At 44.1% G+C, this 22,507-nt stretch overlaps 1 protein-coding gene across 6 annotated transcripts in view; it reads left to right on the forward strand.

Moving 5' to 3' along the window:
- Nucleotides 1–8,800: 8,800 nt before the first annotated feature.
- Nucleotides 8,801–22,507, forward strand: part of ABCA5 (ATP binding cassette subfamily A member 5) — a 56,123-nt gene continuing 42,416 nt past the window's right edge. The window contains exons 1-6 of one of the 6 annotated variants that reach the window (XM_043905694.1): nucleotides 8,877–8,908; nucleotides 9,507–9,579; nucleotides 13,377–13,480; nucleotides 19,817–19,936; nucleotides 20,976–21,180; nucleotides 21,936–22,097. In XM_043905694.1, the coding sequence (XP_043761629.1) occupies nucleotides 19,835–19,936; nucleotides 20,976–21,180; nucleotides 21,936–22,097 (469 nt within the window). In that variant the 5' untranslated portion in view covers nucleotides 8,877–8,908; nucleotides 9,507–9,579; nucleotides 13,377–13,480; nucleotides 19,817–19,834. Of the gene's footprint in view, nucleotides 8,909–9,506; nucleotides 9,580–13,376; nucleotides 13,481–14,985; nucleotides 15,201–19,816; nucleotides 19,937–20,975; nucleotides 21,181–21,935; nucleotides 22,098–22,507 lie in introns of those variants that run through there. The other 5 variants (XM_043905690.1, XM_043905693.1, XM_043905688.1 and 2 more) reach the window with 5 other exon arrangements.

Below are 22,507 nucleotides of genomic sequence, written 5' to 3' on the forward strand. Positions count from 1 at the left end.
ATAACTTTGATCGTTGATTTAAGAGAATGCGGGGTTGGAGAAACACGGATGATTGACAAAGGGCTTCTCAAGTAGGAAAACTTTGAAAATTTCACATCAGGGAGTTGACATCAGATTGTCTTTTGGAAGGAACTTTGAAGCAGGATCTAGCTGAGCTTGTAGAGAGAGTCGAGGGAAGGAAAAATGTAAAGAAGGAACAGGCTGAAATACTGAAGGTACCGGTATTCTAGAATGTTCTCTCTTTCCCTGAGCCTAACTCCATCTTTACCTTCAGATCTTATTAATAATGTACAGTGACATCTTCTGGACCAAGATCCTTGACTTCTCAGGTCTGTACTAGATGAATCCCTGAAGGTCCTCTCACCACCGCCCTCTCCTCCATGCTCTGACCACACTGCCCTGCCACTTCCCGTGTTTGTCGATAGACCTCGTTACAGTTTAAACTCCTGAACAGGTGGTCCATGCTATCGGTGTTAACTTTGCTATCCCTAGCGCTTAGGGATATATGATATGTACGTGCTATATAATAGGCACCCCACATGTATTATTGACAAAATGAAGGGACGGATTCATGAAAAGAAGAACGTGGTGGAAATGTTCAAGGAACAGATATTGAAAGTTAATATCAGTAAAGCTTAAATGAAAAAAGAATATTTTCAGGAAAATTACTAGCAGAGGGACTTCCCCGGCGGTCCGCTGGTTGGGACTTTGACTTCCACGCCGGGGGGTTCGCGTTCCATCCCTGGTCCAGAGCTCAGAGCACACACATGCCTCTCAGCTAAAAACAAAAAAACAGAAACAATATTGTGACAAATTCAATAAAGACTTAAAAAAAATAGTCCACATTAAAAAACATCTTAAAAAAAAAACACAGTGCTAGTAGGATAAAAAAAGCTTTTTGTGGAGGGGGAGGGGGGCTGTGGAATCTGGTTCCCTGATCAGGGATCGCTCCTTGCAGAGGAAAGTGCAACGTCCTAACCCTGGACCACCAGGGGAGTCCCCCTGCTTCAAACACTTTTCTTTCTTTTTTTTTTCAATTTCTCCTTTATTTATTTATTTTTTTTTTTCCCCAGTGGGTTTTGTCGTACATTGACATGAATCAGCCATAGATTTACACGTATTCCCCATCCCAATCCCCCCTCCCACCTCTCTCTCCACCCGATTCCTCTGGGTCTTCCCAGTGCACCAGGCCAGAGCACTTGTCTCATGCATTCCACCTGGGCTGGTGATCTGTTTCACCATAGATAGTATACATGCTGTTCCTTCGAAACATCCCACCCTCACCTTCTCCCACAGAGTTCAAAAGTCTGTTCTGTACTTCTGTGTCTCTTTTTCTGTTTTGCATATAGGGTTATCGTTACCATCTTTCTAAATTCCCTATATATGTGTTAGTATGCTGTAATGTTCTTTATCTTTCTGGCTTACTTCACTCTGTATAATGGGCTCCAGTTTAATCCATCTCATTAGAACTGATTCAAATGAATTCTTTTTAACAGCTGAGTAATATTCCATGGTTTTTATGTACCACAGCTTCCTTGTCCATTCATCTGCTGATGGGCATCTAGGTTGCTTCCATGTCCTGGCTATTATAAACAGTGCTGCGATGAACATTGGGGTGCACGTGTCTCTTTCAGATCTGGTTTCCTCGGTGTGTATGCCCAGAAGTGGGATTGCTGGGTCATATGGCAGTTCTATTTCCAGTTTTTTAAGAAATCTCCACACTGTTCTCTATAGAGGCTGTACTAGTCTGCATTCCCACCAACAGTGTAAGAGGGTTCCCTTTTCTCCACACCCTCTCCAGCATTTATTGCTTGTAGACTTTTGGATAGCAGCCATCCTGACTGGCGTGTAATGGTACCTCATTGTGGTTTTGATTTGCATTTCTCTAATAATGAGTGATGTTGAGCATCTTTTCATGTCAAACATTTTTCTTCATTGTATGTTGACTCCACCCGTGAAGTCCATTTACTTGTCATCTCTGGTGCGTTAGCATTTGCAAGTCCTTAGCTACTTTCTACCTTAGTGGAGGAAAAATACTAAGTCTTTGAAATAGTAAATGTCTAGGTATTTTTAAAATATTTAAACAGTAAGTATTTTAAAAATAGAGGAAAATAACTCAACATGTTGTTATAGAGATTAAAAAAAGACTGCATGTAAAGCACATCAACCAGGGTTAACACATTGTATGTGTTTAATAGCTGACTTTTTTTCAAACTCACCTCATCCCATAAGCTCCTTGAAGCTACCCAAGAGAGTCAAAGAAGGTAGGTATTTTAAAATTCTTTTCAAGGGATGAGAAAACCGGTGATTAGAGATATGCGTATGTGATCATGGACCCCCTCAGTTATGAAGTTTCTGAATCCACACTAAGTAATATTCATCGTCTCTTCTTTGTCACCGTGATGCTTATCTGCAGCGACAGAGAAGAAAATAAAAGACTTTTGGTTGCTAAGTAATCACAGGGTAGAGAATGAAAATAAGTTGTAAGGGGTGTTATCTTCCTCCTGCTGCTCTAACAAATTACCTCAAACTTAATCACCTTAAGTGATTCTTCCAGGTGGCGCTAGTGACCCTGAATATTCATTGGAAGGACTGATGCTGAAGTTGAAGCTCCAATACTTGGGCCACCTGATGGGAAGAACCTACTCACTGGAAAAGACCCTGATGCTGGGAAAGATTGAGGGCAGGAGGAGAAGGGGACGACAGAGGATGAGATGGTTGGATGGCATCAGCGACTCGATGGACATGAGTTTGAGCAAGCTCTGGGAGATTGTGAAGGACAGTGGAATCTGGTGTGCTGCAGTCTATGGGTTCTCAGAGTTCGACACAACTTAGCGACTGAATAACAACATTTTTTCCAGTTGGGAAAAAAATAGCTGCAGAAACACAAAATAGGCTGGACGCTGGTGTAGCCTCGTCAACACCACCCAGAGGTGTCAGTATCTGCCCAGTGGGTGTTTACTAGTCCACTCGGGGAGATGACCGTCACATCTCTTAACACTTCCCTTGCTTCACCTGAGGATCCTTTCCCCAGGCTCCCCCTTTAAATTCACCTGCCCCTGGAATAGGCAGAATAATGCCCCTGTCCACCCAAAGACATATACGTCCTGATCCCCCGGAACCTGTGAATAGATTACTTTATGTGGAAAAAGAGGATTCTGTTTGCTAATCAGCCTGCCTTAAAATAGGGAGATTATCCTGGATCATCCGGGTGGGCCCAGTGTAATCTCAAGGATCCTTAAAAGTAGAAGGGGAAGACGGAGTGCCGTCAGCAGGCTGTGCCCTGAGGACCCGACCCCCCACTGCTGGCCGTGAAGATGCAGGAAGGAACACAGGAGATGGGACACAGACTGCCCAAGAGCCTCGAGCAGGGCGTGCAGCCGGGCCAGCACCTCAGGGTTCGCCCAGAGGGACTGTGTGCTGGGCTTCTCACCGGCAGGACGACAAGCTGTCACACTCGTGTCCTTTAAAGTCACTGTTCGTCGCTGTTGTTCAGTCATTCAGTCGTGTCCCTCTGCAGCCCACCAGGCCTCCCTGTCCATCACCATCTCCCCGAGCTTGCTCAAACCCATGTCCACTGAGTCGGTGATGCCATCCAGCCATCTCACCCTCTGTCATCCCCATCTCCTCCCGCCTTCAATCTTTCCCAGAATCAGGGTCTTTTCCAATGAGTCAGTTCTTCACATCAGGTGACCAAAGTATTAGAGCTTCAGCATCTGTCCTTCCAATGGATATTCAAAGTTGATTTCCTTTGGATTGACTGGTTTGATCTCCTTGCAGTCCAAGGGACTCTCAAGAGTCTTCTATATTTCTGTTACATGTTATATTTTAGGTTTTGGCTCAGTGTTAAAATTGTTAAAATAATTTTGTTCCCCAGTACTGCCTTCAGTCTGGTTTTTTATGCTATATAGGTTTTGTTTCATACTGTGATTTGACCAGAAAGTGATTTTCTGTATCCTAACCTATTTAAGTTATAAAAAATTATCAACAAAAATTGGTTACAGTTATCCAACAGACTTTGAGTTTACCTAATCATAATTGAGTCCTAATTATAATTACGTTGAGTCCTTATTTTGGCTCAGATGGCTCAGTGGTAAAGAATCCGCCTGTCAATGCAGAAGTCGAAAGTTCGATCCCTACGTAGAAGATCCAGAAGGAAATGGCAACCCACTCCAGTATTCTTGCCTGGAGAATTCCATGAACAGAGGAGCCTGGTGAGCTACAGTCCACGGCGTTGCAAAAGAGTCAGGTATGACTTAGCAAATACACAACAACAACCTTATTTTAGAGTCTCATCCACAGATATCATGAAGGAACAGATTAAATGCTTTGAAATTCACTTACGTCATAACTATATCATCCCCATTTTTAATGTGAGGGTCAAAAAAGAAGAATAGTATGACTTAGCTTTAATTTAGTTATTCTGGTTCTTAGTGACCACTCTCTTCTAAACATTCATAAAATATATTTAGTGAAGGACTCTGGAGTTTTACTTTTCTGTTTTCAAGTTTTCAGTGTCTTTTAACCTTTTTTTTTTTTTTTAGATAGCTGATGATCTATTATTTTTTCATTTTTTACAGTTTCACTGAGCTTATCAGCAATGCAGTAAGTCTCAGGTTACCTATAAGCAGCTGTGGGATGTAATTTGTGCCCAGAAACATGAACTTGTTTGAAATAGATAGGTGCTCGCTCACTCCTCAGCCGTCTGGAGTTTCAGCTGTCTTCCTGTACTGTTTTGGCTTCACCGCTCAAGTCCGTTTTTCTTACTGTAGAGGGAGAGAACACACAGATTGAGTCATCTCTTCTTCAGCATATGTAGTATTCTTTGGGTAAACTGATAATTCGGAGCTTATAAAAACCTATGCAGGCTTATTTCTCTGTGCCCTCTGCTGTATTCTCCACTCTGGTTAAATTTATCTGCCCATCTTCCCCTCCGGAGGCACCCGGTAACCCTAGCTCTCATTGACTTTTTTCTGTGGTACTTTATCGTTTGCACCACATGGTTTAACAATGGAGCAGATGCTCCTCTTTTATTATCATTATTATTTGGTCATAGAATAATTGTTGATTTGTTGACATTTTTTGTTCCCCTGCAAAGTTAGGATTCTTGCTAAGCAAGACAATGAGCCACTCCAAAGTTAACTGTTGGTTGACTGAGTTTTTACGTATCAAATTTGGCTAGGTCTTCAAATATTTATCTTCTTGAGTAATTTTCCCATTAGGAGAAACACAGAGAAAGATTATAATACTTGAAATCCTTCTCAAGGTAACAAAAACAATGATAGTAATTGGTGATAATAGCAAGTATTTAAAAGCCAAATGATCTAAAACTACCTTTGGAAGTCATTCCCTTGTCTGACCTTCCACCAATCATTAGTCACTTCCCTAAGCCATGTATTAACAATCTCAGCCCCATTTCAGATGGCAGTTTGGGGACTTCCCTGGTGGCCCAGTGGTTAACGCTTTGCTTTCCAACTCAGGGGGTGTGGGTTCAGTGCCTGGTCTGGGAGCTAAGATCCCGCACGCATCATGGTCAAAAAAACACCAAAACAGAAAACAGACAATATTGTACAAATTCAATAAAGATGTAGTTTGGAAGTCTATCATTCAAGACTATCGTTAAATCTATTGTTAAAGAGATTCTCTTTCAACTTCATTGGTCAAAGCTGTGTGTCTTGATTTGTCTTGCTGTACTCTAGAAAAAACTACCAATTTGAAATTCTTCAAAGTTACACCTAATTTAAACCCTAACTTTAGAAACCACATCACTGTCTTGGCACTCTTTTTAGCTTGTAGAAATGGTAAGTGCTTAAAAACAAATAATAATAATAAATTGTGTTTCATAGTAATAGATTTAAATAATGGTTTGTGTAATTTTCAGTGTACTGATACCATGCAAAATAATGTGCTGATTTTATGTCAGAAAAAAAATGCCCTAACAACTTAGCAGTTCTGTCCTTAAATTTGAATAAAAGAGCATGAAAAAGCCATGAAGTAAGGCTTTGGTCTCTAGCAAGTAAAAAGGCAACATAAATAGAATCCTTTGTTCAGCACTAGCAGGTCTGGTGTTCAGCAAGCAAAACAAATTCTTTTTCTCTACATTAAATGCACGAAAATTGTGCGTGTCCTCATTTATTTTCTTTCACCAGCAACCTGTTACATCTCGGTCTCCGACTTCTACGCTCTGTGTGTTCCCATGGGACTTATTTGTCTAGAAATCTATTAATGAGATATGGGCATTTGGGTTGCCACCATGACAACCAAGCAGTATAGCTTGTTTGCTATTTCCTAGACACAGAGTGTCAGAAAGGAACAGCATCCCTGCAGTTACTGATTGAGTCCTGGGACCTGGTAACCATGGAAATGTAGATCAAGATGATGTGAATAAATTGTTTACAAGGTACACGCAGGCTGATAAGCAGCTGGCTCAAAGAGACAGTGGAACATGTCATGACCAGTGCATTACTTTGCAGTCGTGTTTTTATTAAAAAGGTCTTATTTAGTATTCTCTCTGTTATAGGATTCCACAAACCATATTATCATCATAACTTTTCAACCATCCCTGAGAGGAGTTTAATGTCTTGCTTTTATTAGGTGGATTTTGTGCAGTGCATGGTGACCTTTTGTGGAAATACTAATGGCAATGTTTGCATGCTGTTGGACGTGTTTTCTCATCAGCAGGGTTAGCCACAACATTTACTGCCCACTGTTACCATGCACAAGACCTGGGGATTTACGTTGGCACGAGAAACAGCTGTTAAATGTAAACCTGTGGCTGATCCATGTTGATGTATGGCAGAAACCAACACAATACTGTTATCATCCTTCAATTAAAAGTAAATCAAGAAAAAGAAAGCTGGAAAAAAAGCTGTTAATCTCAGACTGTATCGATACAATTGAAGGGACAGTATATAAGTAAAACGACGTGAACAAGATGGTAGCATGTGTCTAGTAGAGGAAAGTGAGATCATTTTGTCTAGGGTGATGAGCTTTTTAGGGTTTTGGCTGTGTTATCTTGAAGCAAGAGTAGAAGTAAGAGCAGACTCAATGACAGAGAACATTGCAAGGATAAGAAACTAGGAAACAAATGTCTAGAATAGTGGTAGAAACGATGCCTAGACTTCTGACGTTAAAGCTGGTTGAAGCTACTAATGAGAAGTACAATTAGAGAATTGGTGTGAATATATATTTTCAGTAGTACATTTTCAGAAGTAGGTTTATTTGTTTATTTAATAGATTTATTTTTGACCTCCATTTATTCACTTGCCCACAAATCCTGGGCCATTAAGAATGTACTCTTCTGAATTTGCAACTAGAATGTCTTAGATATTTCAAGAAAAAAAAAAAAAACGTATCACGTATAGTTTTCACTACTTGTCCTCTTCAGTTCTCTGATGTCCTAGATCCTAGGACATTCTATCTCCCTTCTCCCATCTCTCACTGCCAGGTTTTTAATCAACATGGATTTCACTATAGTTTTTTGAATTTCCTATTTAATGCATATTAAATAGGGGAAATAACATTTGTTTTCTTGACATATACATATGCACACATATATTTATGTATTTTTTGGGTAGAACTTAATAGAGTGGCTGTGGTGGAGATTTGGTTTAAATTCAAGAAGCAGAAAAACTAAGATAAGATTTTTAAAAATTACTCGATGTATACAGGATCAAGGGAACTTTTTAGAACTTACATTCCCCAAAAGTGAAAAACTGTGCCAAGAAATGTGACCCTACAGAAATCTGGGGGGACAAAGTCTTGTGAGCTTTTCTATCCTTTGCAATAATTTTGACCAGCATTTAGGTCACTTTGGGCAATAAAACTCAGAACACCAGTTTACACTTTCAGCAAAAATAACTGCAGTGGAGAACCTCCCACAGATGCCATATGTCTCAGGCCATTTGGAAGAGTCAGGATCCGCCACATGCCAGACTCTCAGGAGGATACATCCTTAGCGTCCAGATGTCCTAGGTCTGGGTCTGGTGGGGCCAGGGGGACCCTGCACCCCACGCGGGCGGCGGGAGGGAGAAACGGGCTGCTGGGCGCAGATCTGGGAGCATGGGTGAGTTCTCAGTCCTGTCCGACTCTTTGTGACCCCGTGGACTGGAGCCCTTCAGGCTCCTCTGTCCATGGGATCCTCCAGGTGAGAATACTGGAGTGATTGCCATTTCCTCCTCCAGGGGATCTATTCCACCCAGGGATCGAACCAGCGTCTCCAGCGTCTCCTGCATTGACAGGTGGATTCTTTACCACTGAGCCTCCTGGGAAAACCTAAGAGAGGACCATTCAAAAGCCGGGAAGCACAAAATAAAAGAGTCTTGAAGTAGATGTGATTGGGGAGGTAGATAAGAAGAGGGCAGTGTGGACCAAAGTCACCCGCCAGGAGGCTGCAGGGTTTGGGCTCAAACCGGAGGCCCTGACCTCAAGCCCGTGGTTTCTGCCTGAGCCTCCAGGGGAAACGGAGCGAGTTCTCCGCGAAGGAGGCACAGCCCAGGAGCAGAGACCCCGGGGACGCGCAGCCGGGCGGGCCCACTGGCCCTGCCTCTTAACCCCGCCTCCTCATGGTCCCGCCCCGTAACCCCGCCTCCTCGTAGCCCCGCCCACACGCCGCTAGGAGAGGAACCCACTCGCCCCGCCCCCGTAACCCCGCCTCTTCGTAGCCCCGCCCATACACTGCGCGGGGCCGAGCGGCGGGAGCGCGCGCGTCCCCGGGCGGTGTCCTCGGGCAGCCCCGCCCCCAGGTGCGTCCGGCGCGGGGCGGAGCGCGACTTCCGGCGCCGCGCCAGCCCCGCCCCGCCCAGCCCCGCCCCTCGCGGGCCTGCTGCGTCGGGGGCGCGCGCGCGGCCACGCTCTCGGATCCAGTTGGGAGCTGAGGTGCTCGCGAACCCAGCGGCCCGACCCTGAGGTGAGGCGGGCGCCAGGGGCTGTGGCATGGGAGGTCCCGCCCGGGAGCTGTCACCCCTCGGGGAGGCGTGAGGGCTCGAGGAGGGGCGGCGGGCGAGCCGGGGGTCCGGGGCGCGGGGCGGCGGAGCGGGCGCTTGGGGGCAGGATGGGCCCCGAGGCTCGAGGGTGCGTCCTGTGGGGGTGCCGCTCGCTCCCCTCCAGGGCTCGGGGCGTCCGGCCGCGGAACGGCCCCCGGGCTCGGCCGGACGGTCTCCATCCTCCGGCGTCGTGAGGAGGGGACGTGTGGAGAAGGACGGTCCTCTGACCCGGCCCCGAGCGGGGTCCCCTGGGGGCTTGGCTGCCCCCCACCCCCACCCCGCGCCTCAGGAGTACTGCGGAGAGTTGCGCAGAGCCCGTGCGCGTTCAGGGGAGAAACACCCGATTCTCATTCCGAAAGCGCCAAGACGGGCTCCAGGTGTGAAAGTACTAAAAATGCGAACGCTCAGGAGGCTGGGGGCTCTAGGAGCTGCAGTAAGGTTGCTCCTGGCTCCCAAGGCGTGGATAGGCGTTTCTAAATAAATAAGTCTGGAAGAATAAAGAGAATCATGTTTACTTTCCAGGGAGGACGTCCTGGTTCTGCAGGAGCAGAAGGGGAGTCAGAGAGTGTATGTTGGACTCCCGGCCGCAGGCGAGGTTCGGTATTATCTCACTCAGTCTCGCCTGCATCCTTCTGAGGTCGATGGGGTTTTATTCTACGGGGCAGATGTGGAAAACGATCCCCGCAAAAGGTTAAGTCACTTATTTAGGTCCCAACTAGCAAGAATGGCTGAGATTCCAACCCAGGGATGCCAGACTGTAAATTTTCATGCTTGACCCACTGTATTTTGCTTCCATCCAGGAGAGCAGTAGTACATGTTTTTAGGGAAGACTCCATACAAAAGGACATTATTAAGGCAGTTAGGGCTTTTGGGGTATTTGGGTTAAACGCTAACTTGTAAGGCATTATTGTTGTTGTTCAGCCGTTAAGTCGTGTCCGGGCTCTTTGCACCCCATGGACTGCAGCAAGTCAGGCTTCCTTGTCCTTCACCACCTCCCGGAGTTTGCTGAAACTCATTTCTGTTTAGTCAGTGATGCCATCCAACCATCTGATTCTCTGTCGTCCTCTTCTCCTCCTGCCCTCAAACTTTCCCAGGCTCAGGGTCTTTTCCAGTGAGTCGGCTCTTTGCATCAGGTAGCCAAAGTGTTGGAACTTCAACTTCAGCATCAGTCCTTCCAATGGATATTCAAGGTTGACTTCTTTTAGGAAATCAATTAATCCTGGAATATATGCTGTTTAAGTGTATTTTCCTTCAGACAGGATTTAGCATAGGGAAATCTCACATTCAGGGCAAGAGCAAGTTTATTAATACAGGTTTAATTGAGTGTCTTTTATATTCCAGATACTAAACTATGTGCCAGAAATACCAAGATGAATACAATTTGTAACCTCTGCCCTTGAGTTTGAGAGGATGATTGTATAAAAGAATTTCATAGTATTCTAATAAATTGGAATCTTTGCTAGTATGTGAATTAATCAGTTTAGAATAGTTTTAAGCACAAGTTTTTAGGAACCTGTTATGTATAAGAAAGGGCTTCCCTGGTGCCTCAGATGGTAAAGAATCTGCCTGCAGTGTGGGAGACCCAGGTTCAATCCCTGAGTCGGGAAGATCCCCTGGAGAAGGAAATGGCAACCGACTCCAGTATTCTTGCCTGGAGAATTCGAAGGACAGTCCATGGGGTTGCAGAGTCGGACACAACTGAGCAGCTAACACTATGTATAAGAACACTATGTATGTGACTTATCATGTGGGTCAGTTCATGTGGGGACCTTGGCGTTATTTTCCCACTCACTGAGAAATACTGTCAAAAAATTTAGGTTAAATCATATCGATGGTTATTATTTTCTTTTATCATTACACTATCTTCAGTAAATTTTAAAATGCTAGAGAAGAAGAGAACATTTATAATTTATCCCCTATTAAGAGGCTTGATTTCAGTAGTGCTTTTATTTTATTAGTTGAGAAGCCAGTGATATTTGTAGCGGGGCAGGAATTTCTTTCAAGTCATCTGCCAAAGATGTTCTTAACCTCTTCTTCCAAAATTTAAATCTTAAAGGTACCATTAATACCAGATTCCATTTAGCCTTTATTGCTCAGAGACCTAGTAGAAACAGAGTCTCTAGTTTAGGCAGAAATAGCACCTCACTGAAATGGGTTACATTGCCTCTGGCATGGCTGTAGGTGGGTGGATAGAAGGGGTTGTGGGGCATTTAGGAAATTTCTGCCAATGGCTTCAGTTGCTCAATGAAGTAGCAGTCAAGGTCATAATCTGAGGGTGGTGCCGTGGGTGGAAGTTTGAGGTTTGGAGGTTAGAGGGAAAGGGCTAGTGAAATATGGGATATTGCGGTAATTAAACAGTTGTACTCAGATATGAAAAGTGAAGTCAAGGAAGTAGCAATGAGCAAAATAAAAGTATTTAACTTTGCACACAGGGTTCTTGACCATCCGTGTCCTGGGCAGTGTAGCAGCAGCATCTAAAGGGCACACCTGCCCCTTTGACCCCAGTTCACTTTGCCCGGCTTCTGCCTTCTTGGCAGTTCCTCCTGTCTTTACACGGGGCTTCCCTCGTGGCTCAGATGGTAAAGAATCCACCTGCAATGCAGGAGACCTAGGTTTGGTCTTTGGGTGGGGAAGAGCCCCTGGAGAAGGGAGTGGCTACCCACTCCAGGATTCTTGCCTGGAGAATCCCATGGACACAGGAGCCTGGTGGGCTGAGCGACTAACACTTCCACTGTTCTTTACACAGGTCAAGCCACTTGGCTGGGCCAACTTTTTCATTCTTTTTTCTCTGCCTGGAATTTGCATTCCACTCTTTCCCAAGCTCTTTCCCCAGTTGCACTTGTCGCATTATATTAAATTTTGTCTGCAAAATCAGTAACAGTGTCTAACACTCCCCTTTTTTTTTTAGATGTTTGCTGAGTAAATCCCTCAGTAAATGTTTAATGAGTATGCCACTTTTCTTCCTCCTTTAATCTGTAAACAGCGGTCAGCAGACTTTTCCTGTAAAGAGGCAGCTAGTAAATACTGTAGATCTTGTGGACTGTACCGTCTCTCTCTTCACTACCTGACTTTGCCATTATCACACAAAAGCAGGGGTAGGCAGCATAGAAACAAGTGAGTGTGGCTCCATTCCAAGAACCCTTTATTTATAGACTCGAGATTTGAATTTCATATAATTTTAACATGTCACAAAATATTACTGTTCTTTGATTCCCTCCCACTCCAACCCCATACATGTAAACAAGTGAAAAGCAGGCTTAGCTCCCAGGCTGTACACACGCAGGCTTTGGGCTGCATTTCACTCCCGCATCCTCCACTGTACTTTGCAGACCTTTGATCTGTAGAGACTCAGGGAATCTTGATAGAGGGATTTGCAGTGAGATGATACTGGTTTTAGTATTATCGTTAGTGGTAGAGAAGCAAAGATCGAGAAGGCAGTCTTCTATGTCAAGGATTCCATGGTCAAGTTCAAGATTAACATGTAGACAGATAAGGATGACACAGTATGGTAACTGCAATTACAGTTTATTGATTGGAATGAAGGAGTCATAACTAATTCTGCTTGGTTGGATCAGAAGTCACATCTAGTGGTCCTCTGCTGGGGACTTGGGAACATTTTCAGCTAAGATCCTTTCTAAGAATCTTTGCAAACTTCCTGAGAAGGTAACTGACCACTTCTTTTGCCAGGATGGCTATGAACTTCAAGATGACTGAATTCCTCTGTTTTGTAGGATATAATCTTCATTTGTTCTTCTCAGAAATAAAATTAATACATTCCAAATGATTTTTTTTCCTAAGGTCATGCACATTTTTTATTGCTTTATTTCCAAAGTTATTTCTAAAGGTCATGTACATTTTTTATTGCTTTATTTCCAAAGTTATTTCCAAAGGTCATGCACATTTTTTATTGCTTTGGAAAAGGTGAAATACGTTTCATAGCACATCTAATGTAGTCATCAATGTTTGTTTAATACATTAATGAATTTCTGATACTGAATTTTGGGCCTTGTAACATTTAGTCCTTAAGTCAATTATTAATGCATTAGAAAAGGAAGATGGCTTTAGTTGGCTTTCAGTTTCCTTGCTGCTTATTAGATTTACTCTGAGTCATTTCTCTCTGGGAGAAATATATGGCTTTTAGCATCATTGATGTCATCTTGTGCCACTATAGTCGATCCCGTGCTATCCCCTCCCCGACCCAGGACTGAACTGTGCAGAGGGTCACTTCTCTGCTGTTAAGGGCTTTGCAGTTACTAGAAAGTGTTTAATAATCATGAGGATCAGGTGCCCTGTGTGGTCTATTAGTCCATGAGCCTTGTTACTGATTCATGAATCTTGACTTAGAAATGCTTGTTTCATTATCTGAGCACCTACCTCCGTTCTTTTCCCCAGGAGATCTTCCCCATCCAGGGAGCAAACCTGAGTCTCCTGCATGTCAGGCAGATTCTTTACTGACTGGGCCGCCAAGGAAGTCCCACCTACCACCATACTCTAGGGTAACTATAATATTGTCCCTGTAGCCCCAGGAGTGCAGATTGCAACTGCAAATGCTTCCAAGTTGTCACCCCCCACTCCTGATCCCAGAGCCACCCTGTGAGGAAGTTACCCTGAAACAAACGGATCCACTACGACCCAGAGCTTCCTGCCTCGTTTCTTGGCCTCAAGACAGCTTTCTCAGTTCTGCAAGCACTTTTCATCCCCTCCAGCCTTCAACAGGAAGTTGAATGTTTCATTATACCTTCAGGGATACTAGGTGTTTGAAACATGAACTATCATTTCATGCTCTATAACAAATCAATACATTCCCCGGACATACTGTGGAGCAATGGAAAGTAACTTCAGAGGTTTTTAAAAATAATTTTGTGCCCTTATTTTCTTGTCTTTGTCGTAGTTCTTTAGCCAGTTCTTTTTTAGTTGAGAATTTGCCTTTGTTAGAGTTTTCAAGGTACTGTATTGGAAAGACTTGGGAACTGGATCAAGTATTATGCGTTTTCCAAAAAAGTACAATTTGTTAAAAACATGCCAGGAGAAGCCTTACTGTCCTTTAATTGTCAACTTATGCTTCTAAGGATCATCTTGTAACATATGTTGCAAAAGAGAAGGTCTTAAGTGTGTTGTCTACTCAAAAAGTTGTGTTCTGTGGTTGTCTGGTTCTCACTTTAGGACGCCTGGGGCTTCTGGGAACTGTGTTCCTAGTTGGGGGACTTCTGGATGTTGGCTGTCTGATTCTCTTCCACTTACAGCCAGTGATAAATGGGGGAGAGGCCAGGCATCTGTCACTCCCTGTCTCTTTTGTCCTTTTAAAGGCCACCACATAGACTGTGGGCTTCCAAGGTGGCTCAGTGGTAAAGAATCCACCTGACCAATGCAGAAGACTCAGGTTCCTGGAGAAGGGAATGGCAGCCCACTCCAGTACTCTTGCCTGGAGAATCCCATTGACAGAGGAGCCTGGCGGGCTACAGTCCACGGGGTTGCAAATGAGTCAGACGTGGCTGAGTACACACACACACACACGTAGGCTATAATGTTTTAAATAATCAAGGTGCATCATAGTGTAGAAAGAGGAGGAGCTTAGAACTTGATGCTAAACACAGGTTTTCTTTGGGACCAAGAACAGGCGCAGCACAAGTTTTGAAGCTTTTACAGACATCCCCTCGCCAGCCACGCCTCGTAGGTTTGCAGCCCCCTTTCCAGCTGTGCCCTCCTGTCAGAAGAACCACTTTCATGTCCTCTCTGCGGGGAGGATCCCCAGCTTTCAGGAAACCTCCCTGCCCCACCCACCTGTAGGGCTTGGTTTCAGCTAAGACAGGTCTCTTTATCTTTGGCCCAGATCTTCAGTGTAGACAGCCCTGCCTTCCCACACCCCACCCCCACCCCGAACCCTCTTTCCTAGCCCTGCTAAACAGTGGGGACAAGGGGGCACCCTGGGGACTTGTGATCATCCTGCCAGTGTAGCATAGGCTCCCCTCTTCTGTTGTTTTTCATTCTGTCCTCTTGACAGAAGGAAACCCCCAGAGATGGAGTGGGCCTCAGACTTGAAGCAGCGGCACAGCGTCTCCCCACAGCTGTGACCATGGCTGTCACGGTCCTTGGTGCCTCGCATCCTGATGCAGAGCCGCCCGCCCGGGTTGACCGCACCCCCCCTCACCCCGGCCCTTTTCACGGTGCACCTGATTAGACCGGCATGGCCTTGTGTGTGGGCACAGGGGCGGGCAGGTAAGATCAGAGTTGTGTCAGCTCACAAAAACCCGACTCCAGCTTTGAAGTTCCCGGTTAGATGCACATGAAAAGTTAGTCACCATTAAGAATATTTCTTTTGGGTTTTCGAACAGCCCAGCCAGGCATTTCATATCTCAAAGAAAATAAGCAGTCAGTTGATTTTCCTTCTTTAAGAGTTTTGTTTTCATTCTCAGAGTAGTGGGTCTTTTTTCAGGCTGCTACAAAGAAAGTAATGTCAGCTGGTTTATAAACCACCAAAAAAAAAGTTTTATTTTATTTTTGTTTGTTTTTGATGTTTCATTTTAATAACTTGAGTAGATAGAAGGTCAAAGTTATTGACATTTAACATTTTTCACTCGATTAGAGTTTTAGAATATGAGAACCATGGGTTTTTCTTGTTGTTGTTCAGTCACTAAGTCATATCTGACTCTCTGCGACCCTGTGGACTATAGCCCATCAGGCTCCACTGTCCGTGGGATTTCCCAGACAAGAATACTGAAGTGGGTAGCCTTTCCCTTCTCCGAGGGATCTTCCCGACCCAGGGATCGAACCCAGGGCTCCTGCATTGGAGGCGGATTCTTTACCACTGAGCTACCTGGGAAGTCTCGCTCCCTGAGAGACCCGAGCCCAAAGCAGGGAAGGGCGTTCTGGCTGAGGAAGAATGATGAGGAAGGAAAGTCCACTTGGAATGGAGCTCGGGGCACAAGGACAACAGGATGAAAGCACCTTCTGCTGAAGAAGGGACTCTGTGTGTGTGTGTGTGTGTGTGTGTGTGTGTGTGTCTGGGTCTGTGGGATGACAGGATGAAAGCACCTTCTGCTGAAGAAGGGACTCTGTGTGTGTGTGTGTGTCTTTGTGCATGTGTGTGTGTGTTTGGCTGCATCAGGTCTTAGTTGTGGCATGCAGGATCTTGTTCCCCAACCAGGGAGGGAACCCGGGCCCCCGGCACTGGGAGCACACAGTCTTAGCCACCCAACCGCCAGGGAAGTCCTGGGACTTCGTCCTCTGGAAGAAAGGAGGAAATAGGCTGAACAGACACCAGCGTGACTTCTCTGCTTAGTCCTGTGTCATCTTCTGCAGAGATGCTTCCCTGTTAACCTTACTTTCTAAGCCACTTGAAAACCTTTGCATCAGCAGTCCTCAGCTTTCTGCCGCCCTGCGCGCTCACACCCGTCAGTACCCATGGGACCCTGCCCTTCGTGGGTGAGGAGGCAGGCAGGCGTGGAGCATCTCACTGGGTTCCCGCCGTGCTTCACTTGGACAATCTCGGTTACCCTTGGGAGCGTCCTAACCACGGAGTTAGGAGCACATTATCCTGTTACGCTGGTTGAGTCCATTGATACCAGAGACAGGAACTATCTGGTCTGGCTGCCTTCAGGGAAAATGAATACTTTAGGTGGGTATCAGGGCATTTCACGTACTCCAAGGAAGAAGAATCAAGTTTTGGGCACAGTAGGTACCAAACCTTAGGGTAAAACTTGGTACCAAGAATGTATGAACTCTCTTAGATGTTCCTATTACTCTGTTTCCATGACCCCAAGCCCTGGGTCTCTTAGGTAAAACTTCCATGCTGCCAGAAGATTTAATTGGTACAGTTCAGTGGCAGTAGGGATGATAGTGATGGTTTAAGAAGCCCTGACTGGGGTGGGCAGGTGCAGAGGTTCCTGGACTTCAGGCACGGCCATCAACTCTAATTGAGTTCAGGGAGCACTTCTCAAAGGAGGAAAGATCCTGGGAGTCCATCCGCTGCCTTACGAGGGGCCCGTTCTCTAAAACCGAAGAGCTAAGTGTGCAGCGTTCAATTCAAATGAATAATTGAGGGGCACCCACTACACTAAATCAATGTGTTTTGCAGAGAACTTGAGGCTGTTCTTGCTGCTCCGCTGGTTAGTGTTTCTGTTTGTTTTGTAGGAAGTCATCCTTGGACAAGTGTGATCCGTCTGCCTGTCCCCCTCCCAGCCCCCTCCTTCCTGTCTTCCTTTCTTTCATCAGCCTTGAAAAGATTACCAGTTCTTTACAGAATCTGATATGACATCCATGAGGCTGTTAGAAGAATTTATTTTTAGTGTATCCTTTCCTGACTGCTTTAAGTTTGTGTTTTTTAATTTACTCATTTCATATTTTTATAGTATGTCTAATTGTGTAATTTGTTTTTCCCCCCACTGTCTAAAGAACACATATTGATGGGAAAATAGAAAAAAACACAAAAGTTGTCTGTAATCCAGTCGTTAACTTAAAAAAATAACCCTTTTGTTTTTCTTCTGTACCTGTAAAGAGGATGTTTATTTGATCCCAACTTTAGTTATGTATATTGACATTTGGGAGTTAAGACAAGCTGCCTCTAAAAAGTCACCTCCTTTTTCATCTAGGAGGAGATGGCCAGGCAGCCTGGAATAGATGGTGTTTGTTGTGGACAGGAGTCACCCAGGGGCTCCCGTCAGACGCCTTTATATAAAACAAGGCAGTGAATTCTGCCCCGGAAGGAGGCTCAGCAGAACCGTTTTGGTGTCTCCCCCAAGCTACCTGCTCAGTGCCTTCCGGTTTGCAGGCATTCTGGGTTCCTGGGGCAAGCAGATGGGAATAGGGCCCCTGGAGGGTGCCGGTGGGACCCCGGCCACTCTGATTGCTGCTTTCCCATAGCCTCTTTGAAGAGCGGAGATAGTTCCAAAAGAGGTCCACTCCCAGAAGGGCCCCCAGAGGGTTAGCTTACCCTGGGAGAGGGATACTGCGCCTGTGATGCAGTGGTTTAGGTCATACAGCTCAAAAAAAAAAAAAAAAAAGAGGTGAGGTTTGTTTCTGTCATGCCAGAGTAAAACCCCTGACTCATTAAGCACTTTCACCCATTCTGCTCTAGCAAGCAGCCGTCCACATTCCACTTCTGTGGATTTGTGTGTTCTGGAAATGTCTTGTGGGTGGACTCAGGTTTGACCTTCTTACATGCTCCCCGTGGTCTTCTGGAGACCATTCCGTGTTGTAGCCCGTGTTGGTGCTGCCCTCCTGGTTGTGGCTCAACAGGGAGTCCCCGCGTGTGTCCACCCCCTCCGTTTGTCCCTCCCTCTGTGTCTGTGTTGACAGACATTCAGGCTGTTTCCGTGTCTTGGCAGTTCTGATCCCGTGTGCACACGCATTTATCTGTGCCCCTGTTTGCAGTTCTTTTGGGTGAATACCTACAAGCGGACTAGTGGAGTCACACAGGAATTCTGGTTTCACCTCGGGGACCAGCCGCAGTGTTTGTCTCAGCAGCTGGACCTCTCTGAGCCCCGCCAGCTCTATATGAGGACCCCCCTGCCCCTGCCCCCCGTTAGCCCCGGATTTTCTTAGGAGAAATTTGCTCTCATTCGGAGCATTACTGCCCTGTAGGAAAGCACATGGTTAATATCTAACTGCTTTCAGGATTTCTATGTCACTTTTAGCAGTTGGATTATGCTGTGTCTCAGTGTGGATTTCCTTTGGTCTATCCTGTATGGGCTTCATCAAGCTTCTTGAAACTCTTAGGCTTTTCATCTCTGGCCAAATCGGGGAAATTTTTAGCCATTAATTCTTTAAGTATTTGTCCAGCATTAACACACTTCTCTCTCTCTGGTCATTTGAATGTTAGACTGTTACTTTCTCAGTTCTCTGAGAAACAATACTGTTAATTGTTTTGAAAAACAAAACAAAACACAACTTTTTCTTTTTTTAAGATTGAATAGCTTCTCTTGTTATGTCAAGTTTACTGACTGTTTTCCTCTTGTCTCCGTTCTGCTGTTGAGCCCCTTCTGTGAGTTTTCTTTGTTACTATGTTTTCCTGTTGTGAAATTACTATTTGGTGCTGCTTTAAAAGTGTTGTTTCTTTGCTGACACTTGGGTTGTTTCCGAGAGTGAAATGAGTGTTTTCTTTCATTGTCTTCTTAACACTGTTTGCTGGAGCACCTTTTAAACAGCTGCTGTAGAGTTTTTGTCAGATAATTTCAAAATTTGCGTCACCTTGCTATTGGCATCCGTGGGTTTTCTTGCCCTAATGGAGTTGGTGTTTTCCACACGCCTCCTGAGTGGAGTGATGCTGGGTGTGTGAGACCTCGAGTTTTGTTTTCATCCTGCAGACAGCATTGGTGTCTTCTGTGAACATGCTGTCCACCTGATTAGGTTCGGGTCTTAAGTTTCTACCCACATTCTGTGAGCTGCGGGTCTAATTTCAGTTTAGTTTTCAGAAGCCTCTGCAGTGCAGCTGGGATCTGCCCACATGTGCCCCCCAGCCACCTGTCTGCGTCTGGGCAGTGGTCTGCGTGTCAGCTCAGCTGCTCAGGTCTGTGTGTCCAGACTGGGGCTCAGTCCAGGGCTAATGAACAACCGCACCGCGCTGCTTCCCTGAGCTCTTCTGTCCATTTGCCCTCCCTGCCGCTTCAGATTCCCGGCGGGCCCCTCGCTGGTTTCATGTGCTGCAGTTTACCTTTCAGAATCTTCTCATCTCCATTCAGTGCATCCTGTCCAGGTAGGAGAGACAGCATGGAGTAAGCTTAACTATCTGATCTGCGACTCAGACATCTGTCTGTCTGTCTGTTTTTAGCATTAAAAATGGCCTAGACTTGACTGTGTGGCTCCACGTGATTTTTCCTCTACTCTCCCTTCTCTAGTAAACTAACCTAGAAAACATGGCAACTACGGTTCGGGAAGACGGGGTCTGGAGGCAGACGAGAACGCTGCTCCTCAAGAATTACCTGGTGAAATGCAGGACCAAGAAGGGCAGTGTTCAGGTGAGCCCGCGGCTGTCGCGTGTTACCTCAGTGTACTTTGCCTTCATACGTCCCATCTCCAAGAGAGGCTTTGTTCTGCCGGATGCATTTTTGTTATAATTTTGCTTGCGAAGTGAAAACTTATTGTGTTAGCCTCAGAAAAAAATACTTAAATTATCCAGTGTTTTCTAAATGTCAAAAATGTTGATAAGTTTCCAAATTTAGTTAATTTTTCATATCAGTGCTTGATTTTTGAACCTCAAGGCATGTATTTCCTGTTTCATGAGGTGAAAAATAAATTCTGCAAATAATTTTCTGGAACATTGTTCCACATTTCCTCCCCATGGCCTCCCATCTTTCGACTCTGTGTTGAGTTGGCCAGGATTGCTACAATTATGTCACATATCTGTCCCTGCAAGCATATATCACTGTATTATATATTTATTTGTTTAGCATACATTGGTCTAAGAGATAAAAGGAAGTAAGAACTCTGGCCGACCAGTCAATAATGATTTTAAAGGATGGAATGGTATTATTCTTTTGAAGCCAGCAGACCAATTAAACAGCAAGATGAAACAGTAAATAGTTCATCCCCATTAAAGTCAACTATTGAATGTAACAGTATAGTTTTAGAAGTAGAAATTTAGGTATAATTAAACATAAGTTTTAATTCACACTCAAAGAGATTTTTATGGTGTCTTTGAGTTACAGATAATTAGTAAGTTACTTTAAAGTCATATATGAATAAATTTATTATTATATTTTATATTAGTAATCTCAGATGTTTAAATACTAGCTTTTATGTCATTTAAATATATTATGGTGACTTGAATTTTAAAATATTTTAGTGAAATTGAATGTAAAGGAAAAATTATTGCTGTTGAGTTTGGTTCAGCACAGTATTTCTTTTAGGATAGAATTGCTTTTACTTTGTGTGCTTAAGAAAGGAGACCCAAGTTCTTCATGTTTTTTCTTAGTATTAGTTATATTCATAGAAAGCTTGATTATTTTTGCTGCCTTTGTTATGCTTTGTAATCATTTTGTTTTCCCTTTGTTGCAGGAAATTCTTTTTCCACTGTTTTTTTTGTTTTGGTTAATATTAATTAGCATGATGCATCCAAATAAGAAATATGAAGAAGTGCCTGATGTAGAACTCAGTGCCCTGGACGTGTCCATCCTTACCAACGCGGTTCTTGGATTCACGCCCGTGACTAACGTCACGAGGAGCGTCATGCAGAAGGCATCTGTGGATCACCTTCATGACGGTACTGTGAGCTGGTGTGGGTCCTGTCTGTTACAGCAGCCTCTTCTGTGTTGTGCTGTTTGCTTTATTGAGTACATACCGTTGTTAACATTTAGGTATATATCCTTTAACCGTAACAGAGTTTTATAAAAATGTTAATGTCATTTGATTCTGCTGGCCTTATGTTTCTTGTGAAACTTTCATTTATAGCATACTTTATGTTTTAATATTTTATATTTAATTTGTGGGTCATTTATAAAATAAGCATATTTGTATAGGATAAAAGAAGCAATATTAGGTTTAAATGTCAATTTTTATTCAAAGAAGAGTTGTGTCATAGTTACTAAAATACGTACTTATTTTCTGACAAGGATTGTGGAGTTTTCTTCCTAAGAAGGAATATTTGAAAATAAAATATCCATTTATTTCTCAAGGAGTTATTTCATGGTTTCACTTTGAGATAGGTAAATGAACTACATATACTACATGTAAAGTATATGCTCTAATTTGTCATGTTAATAGCTTATGTGTTACACTGACACATAACTTATGTATCGTCAAGTGAGAGCTAAGAAATAGTGTCTGTAAAATTGCACCACTTTAATATCTGTTACTTTTTAGTTTGGTTTTTAGAAGAGCTGTATTCATTTTCTAAGAAGTTAGAGCATTCAACAAATGCTTATAAAATACTACATCAAGTATAATGGTAAATTTGGTCTGTTGTATTATAATAAACTATTCATGTATTTGAGCTAATTTTGTTGTAATATTTTATAGTTGTAACTATTGAAGAATATGCAGATGAAAAAGAATTGGTAGCATCCAGTCTTTCCAAGTCCAGCACCTTTGTAGGCATTGTGTTCAAAGACTTCATGTCCTATGAGCTCCGGTTTTTTCCTGATACAATTCCAGTATCTTCTGTTTATATGGATTCAAGAGGCAAGTAGCCCTAAATAGTCAATGAAAATCAATTAAATGCATGTTTTTATTGCTCTTAGTTCAAATGCAAAATCTGATGGTGTCCTACATTGACATTTTCGACTATAATTATTCAGATCAGAAGACTGCCAACTCTAGTCTCAGAACATGTGTGTCTGTCCACGGCTCATGTATAATGTGAAGTGTAATTTACACTGTGCTTCCCCACTGGCTCGGTGGTTGAGAGTCCACCTGCAGTTCGATCCCCGGATTGGCAAGAGCCTCGGAGAAGGGCATGGCAGCCCGCTCCGGCATTCTTGTCTGAATTTTACCACGGACAGAGGAGCCTGGCAGGCTACAGTCTATGAGGTTGCAAAGAGCCTGATACTACTGAAGTGACTCAGCAGTCATGCACGCGTAATTTATATTAA

Source organism: Cervus elaphus, chromosome 5 (assembly GCF_910594005.1).
Source record: "Cervus elaphus chromosome 5, mCerEla1.1, whole genome shotgun sequence".
Lineage (NCBI taxonomy): Eukaryota > Metazoa > Chordata > Mammalia > Artiodactyla > Cervidae > Cervus > Cervus elaphus.